Source organism: Rhipicephalus microplus, chromosome 3, assembly GCF_043290135.1.
Source record: "Rhipicephalus microplus isolate Deutch F79 chromosome 3, USDA_Rmic, whole genome shotgun sequence".
Taxonomy (NCBI): Eukaryota; Metazoa; Arthropoda; class Arachnida; order Ixodida; family Ixodidae; genus Rhipicephalus; species Rhipicephalus microplus.
The window spans coordinates 262,333,084-262,353,160 of NC_134702.1; the positions used below are offsets into that span (position 1 = coordinate 262,333,084).

Consider the following 20,077-nt stretch of genomic DNA (forward strand, 5'->3'; position numbering starts at 1 on the left):
AGTCCATAATCTCAACTATATACAGGAGATACTCTTCCGCGTTGCAAAGTCAAGATTCAAAAAATCCACCGGTACTTTAGGCTTGATGCTCAAGATATAGCGTCCCACACAAGACGTGGAACAGCCCTGATCACCTGGCTGGAGGCAAGAATGGGATGACCTTGAAAAACGTTGTGACAGTAGGGTCGCCTGTATCTACAGCTGTGGACCATCGGACGCACAAATCTCCAATTACTAGCGTCAATGCAGTAATGCCTCTTCTCCTGTTGTAGGCGTTTGCTTCCAAGCGCGCCAGTACCACAGCGACTGAAAGACGGCATAAATGCGTTCCTTGGACTCGTAAGCCACTAATGAACCAGGTGTCATAGAAGTCACCTCTTCAACATAAGACGTCAAAGAGCAAAAGTTTTCTTTCTCACTGCTCCAATAACACTGAGCTGGGGAAGTAACACTCTCTTCGGACTCTCTTTCTATCAGTTCGGCTCTATGTCCTCTGTATGTCCTTTTCAGCACTATTAACCACTTCAGTGGTGTTATCTCGGCTACTTTCATCCTCATAGAGTGAGTACGAGACTTGATACTCGACTCTTTGTTCTTCGACTAGTGCTTCTGCACTCTGTTCCAGTTCTCTCGGATAACTCGGTTCTGCATGGCCCTGAGACATTAATATCACTGCCTCTTGATGAGGCTTGTTTACAGGGTACTCCAACATACCCATGTCATCCACTACCGCAGCCTACGCTACACAGCATACGCCCACCGAGTGGTTTTCTTTTGCAGTCGGTGTAACTGAAGACTCGGTGTCTTCTCTAGCCCGTACATCAGAGCTGTCTCGCAGCGTAGGCGCTGCCGAAGTCAATATGCCTTTGACTGCACTTTTACAGATAGCCACATCACTTGCGAATAAAACTGAATGTTCTTCTGTGGCTATGTTGGGACTACCCCTGTCTTCATCTGACCCTGTCTTCATCTGACCTGAGATGGTCGTAGAGCTCGCTCTCGCTAATTTCAAGTGCCTGGCTGCCCATTTCTCTTCCATGCTTTAGCTGAGTGTCTATCTCGAATGAAATGCTATGAAGAGGTTCCAGGTAATTCCCCCCGAAAGAGCATCACTCGCGCCGACCGAACATTCCTTCTCAGCAGCTGAGCACAAACGTACCAGTTCTTTTCGTTCCTAACTGCACCTTTGATACCTCTGCGAACTTGAGCTTTTGCAGAAGGGCTTTCCGTTTTAGTTCCTCAGTTTACAACTGTTCTATCAGCATTTTATTTCGTTGTTCTCGTTCAGCAGCCTTCTCCTCACGTGCGCATGCTTCACATTCCTCAATCCAGGCTTTCAGCTCTGCACATCCTAAACGTATGGGTAATGCCAAGGTCATTAATTCTGCAGTGGTCATTTTTCAAGCTTTCTTTGACTCGCGAATTAGGTTTGCAAACGGCCTCGTTATGTCGCTGTGGACGCCTATGTAACGTTGTGGTTCTTTTTTTTTTGCACAACGCACAGGTTCAATTTTGGAGGCCCGAGGAGCCACCTCAGGACACTTTTCGAAGAACGAGTCCTTATGACACAAACATGTAATGGCAACACCTTCAGACCGCTTAATCCAAAATATAATGAGTCCCACCTCTCGCATACAGTCAACAAGAAATACAGAAGCTGCACACTAGTCTCTAAACAAAAGGTCCCAAGCACGCAGTTCCTATACACAGAGGGCTTCGCGGAACGTAAAATGAGCGGCATCTCACTCTCGTCATTGCACAGGAGCTTAGGCACGAAGCACGGGGCTAATGTCGTCGCCCCAGTTGGCGTCCGCGTCGAACACCCACATGACCGCAAGAGAAGCAGCCTTCCTAGGCTGCCGGTGGGCACTGCACTAGCCGACGCCACACCAGTTGACGCTGCATTTCTCACACTGGCCCCGAGGCAGAGTCGCGCCCGGGCAGCCCCGCCTGAGCTCGAGCCCGAAGAACAACAGCTCAGTCCTGCTACGGGCACGGCAACATCAGCGCAGCCAGGTAGTCTTGGAGCCCCTAAGTTCACCGGACAATGGAGGCAGCAGCCTTGGCTTTGGTCCGAAACCCGACCGCCCTGATGCGTGGCTCGTCTTCCTCAAGCCACCGCTCTGACTCCTCTTCTTCTTCTCTGTCCCGTGCGTGCCTCGAATAAAGCTGCGTCTGCCTGGAATGGGCCCCTCAGTCGTTTCTTATTATTGATTAACGTTCGTGCCATCTTCTTCCTTGCCGACTTCGAACTTGGTTCATGGCGCGCACTTTAAATTCCGCTCGCCTCATTTCAAGTTGCGCGCACTTCATCACAGTATCGAAAATGCCGCATGGTGAGAAAGATAGCGCGACTCTCACGGCGGAAAACGCTATAGTTTCTTTCGGCACACGTTATGCGTTTACAGAAAAAGGCAAGGGGCTGCCACTCATTGTTAACCTTTTGCTGGAGTACGGTCCCAAGAGCAGAACAGTACGCATCCGTCATAAGCACCAAAAAGTAACTGGGATTATGGTGCGTCAGTGGTGTGGTTTCAGCCAATGCATGCTTGATGGAGTTGAAAGCTTCTTCCGCGGTGGGGCTCCAGGGTAGTGCAGATTTTGAGAGTTTGCTAAACAGCAAGTTGTAGAGAGACTCTAAACTCACAGCACAGTTTCTAGTAAGTCGTTGGTAGAAATTTTGAAGTCCTAGAAACTGACATGGCTTGGTTATTGATGTAGGCTTCGAGAATTCGACAATTGCTTGCATTTTGTTTGGAAAGTGCTTATTCCACTGATTTCCAAGCAATGACCTGAAAAATCAAGTGATATGACATCTTGAAGTTGTTCTTTGCAATGTTCACAATTTCGTTGGCGGACAGGCGCTAAAAAATTTGACAGAGCAGTTACAAGTGCTCCTCATAAGGTGAGGTTTCCACCAGTCGGCGTCGACGTAGGCGAACACAAACAGCAGACCAGGCATGACCATGACAGTGAATCACTGAGACGTTTGCGCAGCATTGGGGAGGTGAAATAGCATTCTCAGGAACTCAAAAAGGTGAAGTGGGGTGGTAATTGCCGTCTTCGAAACATCATCTTCAGCTACAAGAGTTTGGAGAAAAGCTTTAACGAGAATACTTATAGAGAACAGTGTTGTGCCATGTAGAGCTGATGTGAAATGCTGAATGTTAGGCAGGGAATACGGTGGGGAATACTTTTTGTGTTTAGAGAACCGTAGTCTCCACAGGCTCTCCCGTCACCTGACTTTCCGGGGACGAGCTGGAGAGAAGACGCGCAGCTGCTCGGTGATTGTCGTATTATTGCAAGTTTCAACATGTGTTCGGACTCAGCCCTGGCAATTTGGAGTTTATCTGCAACAGATCGTCGTGCGCAAGTGAGAAGAGCTGGACCACTGATGACCATATTGACACATTCCTTCCTCAAGTTTTGTTATCGCCCCTTTTCACTTCAATAATTCTCCGCGCAAACCACGCCTAAAATGTTAAAGAAGCTTCAGGACTGCAGTATATCCTTTTTTTAGCAATACACTCACCTCGTGAACATTAAAAATTATTCTGGAACCTACGTCGCCAATAGCGATAACCGCGCGACATCTGGTGGAAGGGCTTCACATGGATGTACCCAACGCCCCCCTCCAGTCGAGAGCCAATCCCAACCGTCAAGCAAACATCCCTGCCAACCTCGACCAGTGAGCAAGCTGCCGGCCATAAAGGCTACTTCCAGAGTACGGGTCTCTAAACGATAATACTCGGAAGCCGAAGGCCACCACCAGTACTGCGAAAATTATAAAAACGCCTGCACCGACGCCCGTCCTGGTCGTAATGTAGCAGCCAAAGCAGCCAGTTATCTTCCACGGATCATAATTTGAAGAACCGGAGACCTGGCTGCAGATGTACGAGCAAGGGCCCGCCTTCCACCTGTGGGACTTTGAAGAAAAGCTGCGTCGCGTGTACTTCTACCTTTAACACGCGCCGAGAATTTTGTGCGGGAATCGGGAGTCTGCACATCGATTCAGGGATCTTTTTCGCGGTGCATTCGTTGAAACACTCACGAGCGTCGCCCGCGAAGAAAGGGCCACTGCTTTGCTTGAGATCCGGGTGCAGCTACCCTACTAAAATGTCGCCACAGTCATGGAAGAGACGACGAAAGTGTTTCGACACGCTGATCGTGCCTTGGCTGAAGACAAGAAGCTCCGCTTTCTCGTGCAGGGAGTGAAGTAAGAGTTCTTTGCGGGACTTGTTCCCAACCCATCCAAAACTGTTGACGAATTCCTCACAGAGTCCAGGACAATTGAAAAGGCAATTCTGATGCGCACAAGTCAGTATGACCATCACTCTTCAACAGCCAACTACGCCGAAGACCATGTCATCAGCACGGCCGACCTGCCTGAGACCATTCGACAGATCGTGTGGGAGCAGTTACGGAACCCATTGACTTCGTCGCAGCACCAAGTGAATTCGATTGCCGACACCGTCCCCGAAGAACTTCGGATATTGCTATGAATTTCGGATGCTTGGCAGCCTCAGCCTCAAGCGATGAGCTACGCTGCTACAACCCGATGATACACGCCACCTCCACGCCCACGTCAAAAAGGCGCGCCATCACAGTTCCGCCGCAGCCATCGCCGCCGTCGTCGGCGCCATACCGTCCAACTGCCATCCAGCGCAACGCTCCAAAGAAAGACAACGTGTGACGTGCCCCGGACTCCCGACCTATCTGCTTACACTGCGAAGAATCTGGCCTCACATACCACCACTGCCAGTACGGTCATACGGTCAGATAGGACTGCACAGTTTCGCCATAGATGCGCTGCGTTCACAGCCGGGAGAAAGACCCTGAGACATTGCCGACTACCTTGCAACAGCGCAGTGGACACCCCAAGGGTCTGTTTCGCCGGATACGTGTCGCCTCACCACCGGCCGTACACTGGCCCAACCCGGGGCTGGTGTTCCAACCGTTATCCGGGGAACTAAGGGCAGTAACCACTGGAGGTGCGGTTACTCTGAACAAACTACCGAAGATCCTTCGACGACCACGCCGCGACGGTACTTTCCGAAGGCTACTCGAACCAAGCAAAGCCGTGACCACGAAAACCACACATACTGAAGACGACCTGTTGACGCAACATGAAAGCAGTGAGACAAGGGGATGTAGCCGCAATCTGACGGCACGACCTAACTGGAACGCAATTAAGACGACGAACTAGCGACCTCTACGCTCTTATTGCGGCTTGTCAGACAGCTCTCGTTGACATCGGAGCCGACTTTTCTGTCATCAGTGTAGCATTCACCACGAAGTTAAAGTTAAGCACACCTGGGAGAGGCCTGAAATAAGAACAGCTGGAGTCCACCTAATAACGCCGGAGGGAATCTCTGCAGCGCCAGTCTCAGTAACTAACCAGATCTACCCCGCAAGCTTCGTAGTACTACAGCGCTGCTCAAAAGATGTGATTTTTGGTATCGTTTTCTTGGGCCTTCATGGTGCAGTCATCGATCTGAGATCCAAGTTAATAACGCTATCTACAGAACAAGCCCTACCGCCGTACACGCCATCCGGACAGCAAGCCTTGGATGTACTCAAAGATCCAATCACGGTTCCCCCTCGATCCTGCATGAACATTTCCATCGGTTCTCAGAAATCAACAAGCCTTCAAGGCATTGTTGAAACCGACCAAAAGCTACTGATCAAGTGCGAGAATTGCATCGCAAGAGGAATAGTTTAGCTGAGATTTGGAAAGCAAAGAGGATGCTCACGAGCAACAAGTAGAAACACGGGTGCACAAGCACGACGGTTGCATCTTTTGGAGAAATTGTGGAAACCAGCAACACTATCACCCTCGCCGAGTCTGCTGAACATGCTTCGATGAATCGAGCACTCCTCAAAAATTTCGACGTCAATCCGAGACTTCCGCAGCACAAGCAAGAACGGCTGAGTTGCCTGCTTCGGCAGTACGAGGACTGCTTTTCGTCGTCGTTAAAAATTCGTCGTTGAAACACCGCATCGTAAGAGAGGAGAGTACAAGACCGCTCCGTCAGAACCCGTACAGTTTTGATGCAAGAGCAGGAGGTCATAAAGAAGCAAGTCAACGAAATTCTACGTGACGACATTATACAACCTTCCAATCCGGTGACGTCACCTGTGGTAATCTTAAAGAAGAAGGACGGAACCGTACGCTTCTGCGTCGATTATTGTCACCCGAACAAATGTACGAAGAAGGTTGTGTATGCCCTCCCACGAATAGACGACTCTTTCGATCAGCTCCACAGCGCGAGGCATTTTTGTCAGTGTACCCCAAGACCGGCTATTGGCAAATTCAAGTTAACGACAGAGATCGAGAGAAGAACTCTTTTATAACACCAGATACTCTCTTCGAATTTATGGTGATGTCATTTGGCCATTGCTCCACCCCTTCAACATTCCAAGAAGATATAGACACTGTACTGGCCGGATTGAAGTGGCAGACTTGCCTCGGGTTCTTGGACGATGTTGTCATGTTTTCCTAAAGCTTCGACGAGCATCTGTAGCGCCTTCAAGCTGTACTTCAAGCAATCGAACCTCTGGACTCACCCTCAAGCCAGATAAGTGCCTTTTCGCGTACGAGGAACTCATGTTCTTTCAGCAAGTGCAGTGTACGCCCCGACCCGCAAAAGACAACCGCAATCGCTGCATTCCCTCCGCCCACCGACAAAAAGGCCGACCGTCAATTTCTCGGCTTCTCCGCCTACGGTAAGTGGTTTGTCGAAAACTTCGCCCGGATCGCCGAGCCACTCTCTAACCTTAGCAGGTCCAACGTTAAGTTCAAGAGATACGAAGCAGCAGAGAGCATTTCAAAAACAAATGACGCCTGCTGACGTCTTAGTTGCTTGCGCATCTCGACGAAATCGCTGAACCAGAAATACATACAGAAGCAAGCTGTGTAGGACTTGGCGCCGTTCTTGTGCAGAGGACTGACGGACAGTAAACGGACACCAGTTAGGCTAGTGGGTTCCTACCAAAGGCAGAGACTAACTACTCCGCAACAGAAGAGGATTGTTTTGCCATCATTTAAGCTACCTCATACTTCTGCCCCTGCGTTTCCGGCAGGCCCTTCAAAGTTCTTAGCGACGCGCCTTGTGTCGGCAGGCAAACCTGAAACACCCTTTGGGTCGTCTCGCAAGATGGAGCCTCAGACTGCAATAATTCGACATTTTTGTCGTTTACAAGTGTAGAAGAAAGCACTCCGACGCCACTGCTTGTCTCGTGCCCCTATGGGCGCATCACCACAGAATGACCAGGATGATGACTTCTGCTTGGGAAGCGTAAGCGCCGATGACGTCGCTGAAGGACAGCGAGTCGATGGAACTTAGAGGCCTTAAGGAACACCTCGAGGGCAGTGCTGCTGTTGTTTGGAAGGTATCTAAGTGGACACTGACATATTTATCGCTGCGCAGTGGACTCCTCAGATAGAAAAAATTTGAACCGAGTACCTTTTTGTCGTGCCTTTTCACTGCGACAAAAATTTCTCCATGCCCTGCACGACGACCCCACAAACGGACACCTGTGTGTGTCTCGCACGCTCGCCAGAACACAGAAAGTTTAATACTGACCTCACCTTGCTGCTGACGTTGCTCGTTACGCGAAGCCTTCCCGACATTGTCAGCAACGGAAGACACAACCGACTAGGCCAGTTGGACTTTTTTTATTTATTTATTTGTTGAATCATACGATACAAAAGATGATCAGACTGCTTCTACAGCCCATCGAGCTACCACGCCGACCATACCAGCAGATCGCCAGTGACCTACTAGAGCCGTTTTCTGCCTCGCCTTCAGAAAATAAATGTGTCATCGTATCTACTAACTCACATGCTATGCTGAGACAAAAGCCCTGCATAAAGGCAGTACATCAGAGGAAGCGAGAGTTTTTGCTGAAGACATCGTTCTACGTCGTGGCACGCCGGAGGCCTTCATCACCGACAGAGGTACGGCCTTCACAGTGGACCTAATTCAACCAATCCTGGGGTACATCCAGACAAATATTCCGTGAACCACAGCATTCAATCCACATAACAATGGCCTCACTGAGCGGCTAAGCAACGCCGTCGCCGACATGCTGGCCATGTACGTCGGCGCCGAACACAAAACGTAGGATGCCACTCTTTCATACGTGACCTTCGCATACAACACTGCAGTTCAAGAGACGACGCAGATGTCACCATACAAGTTGGTATACGGAAGGAATCCGACAACGACACTCGAAGTCATGCGGCCAGACGTCGTTGATAAAGAAAACGTAGACGCCACGGTCTAATACCACGCGCCCATGAAGCTTGTCAACTCGCCCGCCTGGACATCAAGAATCAGCAGGTAGCTGACAGCCCAGGCACAGTTACAATCTTCGACAAAGCTTCATAGAGTAAAAACCTGGTTACCGTGTCTGGGTCTATATAGGCGCCGATAGGCCGACGTGTACTGAGTGAAAAACTTCTGCGACGATACTTTGAAGCGTACTGAGTATTTCAACGTCTCGACCCATTCGACTACTAGGTTGTTCCCAATGGCATCACTAACTCTCAAAGGCGCCGCACTTGACCTGAAGTCGTTCAAGTCGTGCGCCTCAAGCCAAACCTGAGGACTGTATCTTGTGGTTTTTGCTGTGCTTTATATCTTGTACTTCTTGTTTATTATTGCACTTTCGTCTTTTGTTAAAGCATCGGGACGATGCTTGTTTCAGAGTGGGGCAATGCCACATTTCCTCCTCAAGTTTTGTTATCGCCCGTTTCACTATCAGTAATTCTCAGCGCAAGCTGCGCCTACAGGTTTAAAAACACTTCAGGGTTGCAGTATCAATTTGTTATGATTACACCCACTTCGTGAACATTACAGATTATTCTAAAACCCACGTCGCCGCCAGTGATAACGCTAGGATACTCGATTGCGAATGTATAAATACTAAAAGGCTTCACAGCTTGTCAGTTGATCGACGCCCGACCCTCTGCTCGCCGCTCTCATTGCCAGTGTCTTGCTGTAATCTGACTTTCTTTTTACGTAGTCACAAGTTCGGCCCAAATAAACAGTTTAATATTCGACCTGCAGTCTGCTCCATTAGTTCACGCCACGACCTCATGACGACACGATGGCGGACATTATGTTGCACGGGTTTCTTCCAGTCAGGCGGTTGCGTGATGTTTGAGAATTCTTGAAATATCCTGCGAAACGGTCATCGGCCACTGTTGTATTTATGACAATTATATTCGAGTCATGGGAAACAGCATCAAGGAGACAGCAGTGCAGTAGTGCCTAGCAGTCGTTGCCGTTTCACGTTGACCAGCAGTCCATGGTGGATGTAGATGCCGGTGCCAAAGAAGGCGCGCCGTAAGTCAGCGATGAGGAGAACCCCCCTGTCCCCCCCCCCAAAAAAAAAACACGCGGCGTAAGCCGATGTTCACAGTGAGTGTTTTTTTTTTCAGTGACCGTGATTTCCATATGGGGATCTTGCTACCGTTGACAGCTTGCAGGTAGAAGATCGGGCGTATTGTTCGGTCAAAATTTCGAGCCGGCATAATGCTGACCTCGGCACCAGTGTCCCTCGGGTACTGCTGGTCTGTCATTTAGTCCATGACGGGAAACAGGCGCAATTCGGGCTGGCCTTGACCAGTCCTTCGGGCTGGCCTTGATCACTGGAAATGGTCGGCCTGGTTGTTTCCCTACCACAAGCAAGGTTAGAGGCAGTGACGCACGTCCTGTCGAAAACAACGGTGGTAATATCATATCCCAGGTGGTGTGGGGGACCATGAGCCTTATGCTCCCGCATAACGCGGGGGGCTTCGGCTGTGGTTTCGGTGACGTGGAACGGAGTAAAGACGCTACGCGACACAAACAAGTTCTTCTAGGTGATCGCAAAGAGCGTTGATAGAAAAAGCAGGGGCAAATGAAATTTCTAGAGCGGGGCTCACGTGGTTGAATGACGGCGTGACGTTGCACACAGACGGTGTGGCAACCTCAAAGACATTTTTCACCAGGCTGGCCAAGCTGTTGAAGTCCACGGTGGACTCAGTGGCTGGTACCATGATGCGAAAAAACAGCGCAAAATACACAAAAGAAGGGAGACACATGACAAGCACTGAACTATCAACTCACCTATTTGTTACATAAGAGGAGAATAAATAAAATCAGTACCGCTGTGTGCGCATCCTTCAACCTGCACGTAATTGTCATGCTTTGTAAAGTAAACCAATTTCACAGACTTGCAGAAAGGTTGATGTGGCAGATATGAAGTTATCATGGTTTTTGTTGATGTGGAATGCCTCAATGATTTCTCGTGATCATTGATCTATGCCTATGATGATTATATGCGTGCTATAGAACAGAGGTATACAACTGCAGATGAGACAGTGGAAAGATAATTGTGAGGTGGGTGTGCCCTTCAATATATTGCAGTGTTGTCCGAGCCTCTCGTTAAGACTTGCGCCAGTCTGACCAATATACCGTTTCCCACATGATGACGGTATATTAAATACCCACCAATTCCACAGGCGACAGAGAACGATGCTTCATGGAACAGCTGTTTTTTACGTGATAGACCTGTCAAGTTTCCATCTATATCGGCCCATGCTCTTCCGACCATGCAACGGGCAAAATGCACTACATCAATGCCAAAGCATTTTGCAATATTTTCTGCCTGTGTGTTGAACAGAAAAACGACTGTGAACATATTTGGCCTATTACTGGAGATGATACGTTGCCCAGACTGCAACACGGATAGGTTCAAAAATTTTAGCAACCTGACAGAAACGCATGACAAGTTTTAACGCGGAAAAACGTTTTTTTTTGCGAGCTAACTGCTCCTGAAAACTGCCTTCAATCCTGTGGTGGCAAGACTTGTTAAGAGCATAACTGAACAAATTAAAGGCAATGCCGTTTTTCCCAGTCTGAAAATGTCTTGGCGAATAGCTCAAAACAGATTTTTTTTTTTAGTCGCGGCCTAAAATACCAGCATAAAAGGTCTGGTTCAATGTACAAACATATATCTAAAGATCTAATCGTCGTGAAAAGACACCCAAAGGCATTGTCTCTTAAAATTTAAGAAGTATTAAGGTACTATCTTCACTCAGCAGCATAATAAAAAATCATCAACATAACGAAAGATTCTAATAACCAGACAACGTACCTCCTTTTTTTTTTATTGCGTGGTAAATGACGTACAAAGAGAACATTACTGAGTAAAGACGCCGTTTTCGAACCATTGCAAATGCCAGATTTTCGAACATATGGTGCCCCGCCGCCGGGGTGAAGTGGCTAATGTACTCGGCTCTGACTCGCAGGTCGCGGGATCGAGTCCCTGCTGCGGCGTCCGTTTTTGATGAAGGCGAAAGTCTGTGTCCAGATTTGGGTGGATGTTAAATTACGCCATGTGGTCGAAATTTCCGCAGCCCTCCACTACAACCTCTCTCTTAATCACATGGCGGTTTCGGGACGTTAAACCCTTCATATCAATTGTCTACATAAGGTACACCCATAAAGTTTCCCAATATACGCTAGAGGGAACTCTGGCGCTAGTGTATATAAGAGCTGCAACACACGGCGGTTCTGCGAGCATGGGAATGATGGGTAGTACACACATTTGTCTGATTTTCGTACTTCTGACCTGCTTCTGGCTCCGTGTGTGTTCGTGTGGCTTGGAGCTGTATTTTCATGAAAACATAAATTAGCAAATTTTCACCGTTTGCGCTTCACAGCCTTATTCTTTTAGGCTTGCTATTTCGAATCAAGTCACAAAGTTCAAAAGAGTTTGTTCTTTCTTTCAAAACAAAACCGTAACCAGCAATAAACGAAGCCGCAAATATGATTCGCCCACCGCAAGTGAGAAGACTATGCAAATAAGTGTACTATACCCATCAATCCCATGGTCGCTGAACTATCGCAGCGCCAGAGTGCCCTCTAGTTAATTTTGGGAAACTCTATGGGTACACCTTCTCTCATAACGAAAGTCACGTTTAAATAGAAATTGAGCAGTTACAAAAAGGCATCTGCTATTATACCGCATCTATTTCTTAAGTGAAGTTCATCATAGTCATTTATGCATTGTTTTACTGAACCCATAAGCCTGTTCTGAGGCATAGAATAAAATAGGTCTTCCACATCAAAACTATTAACTCTACAGTAGCCAGGGTTAGGGGCGTACTCAGTAAGGGGGATAGAACTTGGTACGACAAAGGGATCTTCCGCACGTAGGAATGAAAGATGCTTTTGAAGGTAACCGAAACAACTTCTTGCCAGCAGTGGCAATCAGTGTCTATGTATGCCCTCTTCATGCGTGTTTGCAATGAAAAAATGCGGAGCGTGTCCTCTAAAAAAATTATCTGCATTTTTTTAGTGCCCTTAGCAAGTTTTGTCATCATAAGATCGAAGCCAGTTTTCAGGAACAGTTAGCTCGTTCAACAAAAGCCAGCTTTCTGTTTTCAACTTTGTGATGCCTTTCTTTCAGGTTGATAAAATCTTTGGAGCTATCTGCGGTACAGCCTGGGCCACGCATAACCCCCAGTAATAGGCCAAAGATTTTCACAGTCATTATGTTCATCACGCAGGCTGAAAAAAATTGCAAAAGGCTTCGCTGTTTATGTAGTGTTTTCTGCCCTTGACAAGGCTGGAAGGCCATGAATGCGCCGCTATGGGCCTTGACAGTTGGCGGGTACGGTGGCACTGCGTCGCTTGGGCGATGTCGTGACGGATTTATGTGCGCGGCCACTACTGGCGAGGCTAATTGAGCAATAATTCCCAATGACAGTGATCGTTTGAAATCGAACAGCATCTGTTTATCTCACATATAAGGTCACCCTTATCCAACGCTTTCATCGCTCGTACTCGTTAGCCTTCCACACAAGTCCATACAGTTTTGATTTTTTGGCATCTTACCAGCAGCGTTGCTGCAGATGTTATCACAGCAATACACGCAACACTCATCTAGTTCACTATACTCTTTATTGATTGATATATGGGGTTTACCGTCTCAAAACCACCATATAATTATGACAAATGTCGTAGTGGAGGACTCCGGAAATTTCGACCACCTGGGGTTCTTTAACGTGCGCCCAAATCTGAGCACACGGGCCCACAACATTACCGCCTCCATCGAAATTGCAGCCGCCACAGCCGGGATTTGATCCCGCGACCTGCAGGTCAGCAGCCAAGCACTTTAGCCACTAGACCACCATGGCAGCGCCACTATACTCCTCTTTGACCGCGAATTAGCACGATGATGATGATATCTGGGGTTTAACGTCCCAAAACCACCATATAATTATGAGAGACGCCGTAGTGGAGCGCTCCGGAAATTTTGACCACCTGGGGTTTTTTAACGTGCACCCAAATCTGAGAACACGGGCCTCCAACATTTCCGCCTCCATCGGAAATTCAGCCGCCGCAGCCGGGATTCGAATTCGCGACCTGTGGGTCAGCAGCCGAGTACCTTAGCCACTAGACCACCGCGGCGGGGCGAATTAGCACGATTACTTCGAACTGTTGTTTTGTCATCTACGCCGCCACTCGTAGTCGCCACTCGTAGGCAGCGCGCCGTAGAACGACGTCACTTGTTCAGTAATAATTTCAGTGCACTAGGCCCTTAGATTGAAAGTTTACAGGTATATTGCATAAAAAAAAGTGGTGTGTTTCATCGAGCATCGTACACTGTTTCTCGCAAGCGTAATTGGTGTGGTAAATATTATACCGTTATTATGTAGGAAATTATATATCGGTCAGACTGGCCTTAACGGGAGGCTCCGGCAATACTGCAATACATTGAAAAACACACCCACTTCGCATTCGTCTTCCCGATGTCGCACCAGTGGTTGTAAACCTCTGTTCCATAACACGCATGCAACCTTCAGACACACGGATCAACGATCACGTGAAATCATTGAAGCATTACACATCAAGAAAAACCATGATAGTTACATCTCCTCCCCATTCATCTTTCTACATGACTGTGCAATCCGTTTGCTTGACAAAGCGTCGCAGTTACGCACAGCTTGGAGGATGCGCACGCAATGATAGTGATTGTATTTATTCTCCTCTTTTGTAATGAAGAGCGGAGTTGCTAGTTCAGTGCTTGTCCTATGTCCTCCTTCTTTTGTTTGCCGTCTTTTGCGCTGCGGTCTTACGTCATGAAGCTTAAGTAACTAGCCCAGTTAAGTATGCTGGTTAGTACCATTTGCAAATTTCCAGGAAAGCGCTGCAAAAACTGTTCTCGCAACAAGTTTTGTCAGATGTGGTGGTGTTGCCGCTCATGAGTTGAAGCACATGACGAAGCCGGTGGTTACCTAATTTCACCGTGGAGAGCAACTATTGTATACGGGGACGCTATGTTGCTGTTCGCTGCACCAGAGCTGCCTTGAGAAAGCTGCATAGGGTGAGGTGAAAGGGGGCCCGGAAAGCAGGTCAGATAATTCTTCGGCAGCAGCTGTTGACAGTGCCAAAACAACGAAAGCCATTTGCCTGGTTCTGTGCGCACACCACAAAGCGTGAATTGTGACTCGGCCTGGATTAAACATATCGAAGGGGTGCCGTCTCAGTAAGGTGGTTGTCGAAGGAATACCGAAGAGACGTCATGGCTGGTCGTGTCAGTAGCTTCCGTGTTTCAGTGCGTCTCGTTGCTCTGCTTGACTCTAGACACCTCGGCAGTGCTGCGAAGGACTACGAATCACCACTTTGCCGAGCCAGGTTGTACAATACGGAGTCGTCTTTTCAGTAAAACGCAAACCACACGTACGCTGGCTTAGCGTGACCAAAAGTGCGTGAGCGCGCGTACCCCGGGCGCGACTCGCGAGGAATGATTTCTACCTGCACACTATGCGCGCAGGCGTGCGCCAGTGCGCGCTCATCCTATAGGCAGGCGGAAATTGGCGGGTGGCGCCACGCACTCAGCTGTTTGTGAGCTTCGAAGAGATTTATATGAACTTGAACACTCTCTGTTTGTCCACGTGGTGCCGGACAGAGCAATACTGCACCATTTAGCCCGGCCAGACAAACATGAGTGTGTACACGAGTGCACTGCACATTGCTGCTAAGCGCACGACGTGTAGTGCACCGCCGGCTGGTACGCCAAATTCGCCGCGACGCGATGAAGCCCAACGAGTGCTGCTGATTAAAGCTATTCGGAACTACAAAGCATGGCCAGACGATCAAGAGAGCACAGTAGAGTGCAGGGTGTGCCTCGCTACGTTGTGCACGACGCGTCGTGCTAGACAGAGCTAAGCGGTCTGATGCAGTGATGTATTGTGGAGAAACATGTATGAATAGAGCTTGTAATTGAATACATATGGCTGAGAATGCACTTGACCTGTACGTAAGGATGTAAAATATCCACGAAAAGTAAAAAAAAAGGTCATCTAAATTCCTGCCTATAGACACGCCGGCTAGGGCGATGTCTGAGTACAGCCACTGTGTCGTTTCGTATCTGCGGGGCTCCAAGCGTGGCCAGCACCGCTAGACGCGCGCCATTTGAAGGCCAAAACCTCATCACCACAGACACTCGTGTACGCAGAGCGTTTAGGCATAGAGTAACAAAAAAATTACAAGAGTGGTCACTCGGGCCGAAAGCGGCGGAGCTACGCAGCTTCACGCCAGCCAAAAGTTGGCAACACATCAACCACTGCTTCAAGAAAACACACGTACTAGTTGTTTACTACAGTACCTTTTAAAGTTCACTCTAGGTGTACACGTTTTTGCGACTGTGATAGTGGCAATGGCTTGAATTCGTCTTTATCGTCGGCGATTGTACGATGCGATATCGTCGGGATGGCATCAGGCATGAATCGGATGCCAGAGAAGTGCACATGGCATCGACGCGAAAGCAAAGTTGTCACGCTGGTTGTTCGTGAGCATTTAGGGCAATCAAGAAGTACGGAAGCAGCAGGGAGACGCCATAAAAGATGTGCGAGGACGTGTCTGGCATGCGTTGTGTTATTCGTTTGTTTCGTCTGCCTCTCAGCTAGGCGGCTGCAAGGTACGACCGGTATCAGAGCGTATTCCATTTGTCATTTAAGCCTTAACCTAACATTTCTGGCATTGTGCTGCTTGGCGCAGAGATCTTTTTTGTGCTCTTCACTTCGTGTATACTGTTTTCTCGGATTGCTTCACACGAAAAAAAAACTGTTTTGAATGCTTCGCAGCACGTTTGCTACGAAATTCTTTCTTGACTCAAGAAATTCGATCACCGCTCGCGTTCCTAGGTTTTCTTTGTGCCGCTACATGTACTCAAATTCACTGCATGGGTGATATTTTGCTAAAAGTGCAGCTACGCTCAGTATTGTTATCTGTTCCGTTCGCAAATTGCCTGATGCTCTAACGAATGCAATAAGAGAGAAGTGGTGAATCTAGCAAAATCTTTGCTAGCTGAAGCTAGGGCGTAATCTTTGAGTAAGCACTCCTGCCTCATTAACGGCTTGCATGGCACCAGACATTGCTTTGTTGTTGCTGCGGCAACTGCTTGTGACTCTTTTTCGCCAAAGATTGATGTAAAGTGTGTAAGGGAAATATTGTGCGAAGGTGAGGTATAAAACGTAGCCAAAATTTTTGTTCTTTTTACACTTTGTGCATTGCATGTGTAGTTGTGTGCATTTTTTCAATTTTTGCTCTTCTGCGGGTCTTATATTATTCCCTATATATTTGTTTCTTGTGTGTTCTTATAATCACGATATGGCAGCTGTATTTTAGCGTTTCGCAGTGCAATGAACTTCACTTTGTGCCTGTGTTTGTCAAATATTAACAAAATGGGCAGGGGCTTACCAAGATTATCACTTGAAAATAAACGTTTTCACTCCTCCAATGCTTCTCATGTTGTTATTAAAATGTGTGCATAGACGTACATCGGCATCGTGTGCTCGGTGTTGTAGAGGTACAACTTACACGAAGCTCATCAATGCATGCAAAGGACGCATTCAAAAATTAAAGTAAGGCCTCAGAGACGAGCACGCACATAGAAGTGGTCTAGGAGGCTGTTAAATATACCTAGTCACTACAAAATGGCCTTCAAGACATCTTTTTCTGCGGTCTTCCACTCGCTCGCTGGATTCCGTGCCGACCGGTTGTGCCCTCGCGATCTCTGACGTCAGCGTAGCTCTGGCTGACTGGGCTGGCCCTACGTCATCTCCTGACGCCGATATCCGACGACAGCATAGATCTGACCTACTGGATTTGCCCTACGCCATCTCCTGATGCCGACAAGAGCTCTCGCAAGTGGTGCCCCGACCTCGGACTCCTGTGACCGTGTTTCCATTTTTCCTATCTCTCCCATCCCTCGATATGACCTCGCTCGCTGTCCCAGCGCATCTTTCTCTCCCTCTATACCTTTATTCCTATCTTTTAATCTCTCCTTACCCCCATTCCTTGTGAGCTACTGTTGAGGTGTCGCACCCTGATGCAGACGGTTACGAGGCTCACTTTTCTTTTCTCTTTTATAAACATGAACACTTCCCCATCTCAGGGGCTGCGAAGGTTCTCAATGGCCGTTTGGAGCACTGCGAACATCAACCAGCCGTAGTTTATTCCTTCCTCCATGCGCAGAGACCTATGACCGTGTTCTCTTTTAAGTTAGCTTTGGTTCTCTGGGTTTTAGGCGCGTTTATGACGTCTGCGCATGCGGCGCCCCGGAGCGCGGACCGCGCGCGCTCGGTCAGCGAACGCAGAGTTTACGATGGGTTTGGGCCAACAACGTCTACTTTATTGTGTCAACCAGAGAGTCGAAAGTGGAGCAAGCGCACGCAGTCCACCGGAACTGGCAAAAGTGAAACAGACTTAGGAGGAACAGAGAGGAGAACAGGACGTCGCTCAGAATGCTTTTAAAATAAGAGAGGAAAGAGAGCTCGCCCGAGACGCCCCGCACGGCTTTTATGACAGCTGGGCTGCGAGGTGGCGACCGCGTCGCTTCAAGGGCGAGGACGTAAGCGCTGATACGAGCGCGCTGTCTTGACAGGCATTTCAACACTTTTCGTTCGGGCGACAGCGAGCACCAAAGCGTTTTGTTTTCTAGAGCGACTATATTCACTTACTCTAGCGTCTTCTAGCGACTTACAGAAGATTGCATGTGACAGTGTTCGCAGCTGTGGCCTTACAAAATAATATTTGCCATATGAATGGCAAAATTGTGGAAATATAGCGGCATTACCGATCGCAGTGACTGACATTTTTAGATCAGTCGGAAAGCAAATATTCCTTAGAGCTACATATCACATTTGTGAATCTCAGATAAATTACAATATATTTCCTGTTTCAGGTTGCAAGTGGAGAATGACCTAACGTTCCTCGGCTTCCTTATCATGCAAAACATGTTGAAGCCAGATGCCACACCCGTGATCGGCACGCTCCATGGCGCTCAGATCAGATGTGTGATGGTCACAGGTAATACATCGTTTGATTTCCGGCGAGCCATTTCTATTAGTTTTATAAGTATATGCATTGAGTTTCAGACAACCAGTGTACATAGTGCCATAGGGGTCGGCGCTAGGATAAAGAAACCGTACCAGAGCACATATCTCCTGTGTACATACGTACAGAAGTGGTTTTAATGAGCAAAAGAAAAGTTTATGTAGACAATAAAATCGAAACAAAAATTTATTTTCAGACATAAAACCATTTGACACAAAAATATTTATAGATCTTTATTGGCACAAAATGAATAACAAGGAACCAATTATACGCAGCAATGGGCGCAAAAATTATAAATAAATAAATGAATAAAGCTAGAGGCATATGCTTATATGCAAATCACACAAGATGGGAAGATGAATCGAAAAAGGATTGAAAGTATGAGTTTTGTGTATCTATTTATTTTTGAAGAGACAAATGGAGAAACTTTTTCACTTAATATCATAATGATGGGGTGCCTTATAAGGCAGTGGGGAAGTTGGTAAGCTAGTTTTTAAGAACCGTAGTTGGTACAAAGCATTGCATTCTTGAAGCTGATCGGTCGTAACGTATGGCTGTGGTCCCACTCGTGAAATTTCTTCTAAAAATGCAGTTTAGTTAGATTTATTTTCACAACATTTATTTAAATTTATTTATCTATTCACAGTATAGTGCAGTCACAAAAGACCATGGAGGAATAAATGTATAGAGTTGCAAGTTAGCAAGCACAGGCGCAGCCGTCAGGCACCCCAAGCTCACAGAAGAGAAAGCGAAGCAAAGCTATCGGTATATCTAGAGATATTTCGAAAACAAACAAAACAAAAACACCACAACCAAAGTAGACAACAAATTATAACAGTTCAGTGTGGAGCATATAGGATTACAAAAAAAAAACACATCCTGACCCTCTCGCTCTAAATACTCCCACACTAAAGGTGAACACACCTGGTAATTGTAGAGAAAAAGCAACAAAACTCTCCCCGAAGTAAGTCGGGTGTGTAAATACAGTATTTGCAATATGTGAAGTAACACTGCAAAAAAAGACGCTTAAAAGCACGAAATACAAAATAATAAGTGAAGAGAAAAATACAAGGTCGCATGAACACTAATTAGTTTACTGCGTTTCTATGAGTATGTAGTGCACTTTCAAATTTACTTGCAGGCTCTAGAATAAATGAATAAACTCTATTTGAAGTCCGACATTTTCGTCCGGGCGAAGATGGGGTAAAGTAGAATAACCCCTGTCCCTTCCCACCCTCCGTCGATTATGATGGCGGTGCCTCAGGTGACCACTCGGAGTCCTTGGACCCGGGTGGCATCTTCGGCTTGCCAAATGGCCTACAGCTGCTCGGCCAGCTCATCGATGGTGCGTGCCGCCTGCGCTGCCTATCCGCAACAGTGGCCGCAGCCGCGGCGGAGGCCAGCCCCTGCCTTCGCGCGCTCGTAGCAGCAGCAATCGGTGACCGATGAAATGGGCAATCGCAGGGAACTTTGGGATACCATGGCTTCCGGTTCGACGCACCACATGGGTCAGCAGCGGCACGCGCGCATTTCGTACTGCTCCGTTGAAAAAAGCACCTCGCCGTGCAATGTCAGTGCTTTAGAAGTTGTTTTTTTTTTCAGCCGTGACTGTTACGTTGACAAGCTAGGAAAGTCATGAACAGCCCGCAAACTTTTTCGTCGCACTAAAACGATGT

The 20,077-nt window shown here is 47.7% G+C and overlaps 1 protein-coding gene across 7 annotated transcripts in view; it reads left to right on the top strand.

Moving 5' to 3' along the window:
- The window catches only part of LOC119170521 (polyamine-transporting ATPase 13A3), a 1,084,416-nt gene that overhangs the window by 623,812 nt on the left and 440,527 nt on the right, over positions 1 to 20,077 (top strand). For all 7 annotated transcript variants that reach the window (XR_012894535.1, XR_012894534.1, XM_075890967.1 and 4 more), the window contains one exon: positions 18,250 to 18,374. Coding sequence is in view for 5 of the 7 variants with exons in the window: in XM_075890967.1 (XP_075747082.1) it covers positions 18,250 to 18,374 (125 nt within the window). In the remaining 2 variants the exon portion in view is untranslated. The remainder of the gene's footprint in view (positions 1 to 18,249; positions 18,375 to 20,077) is intronic.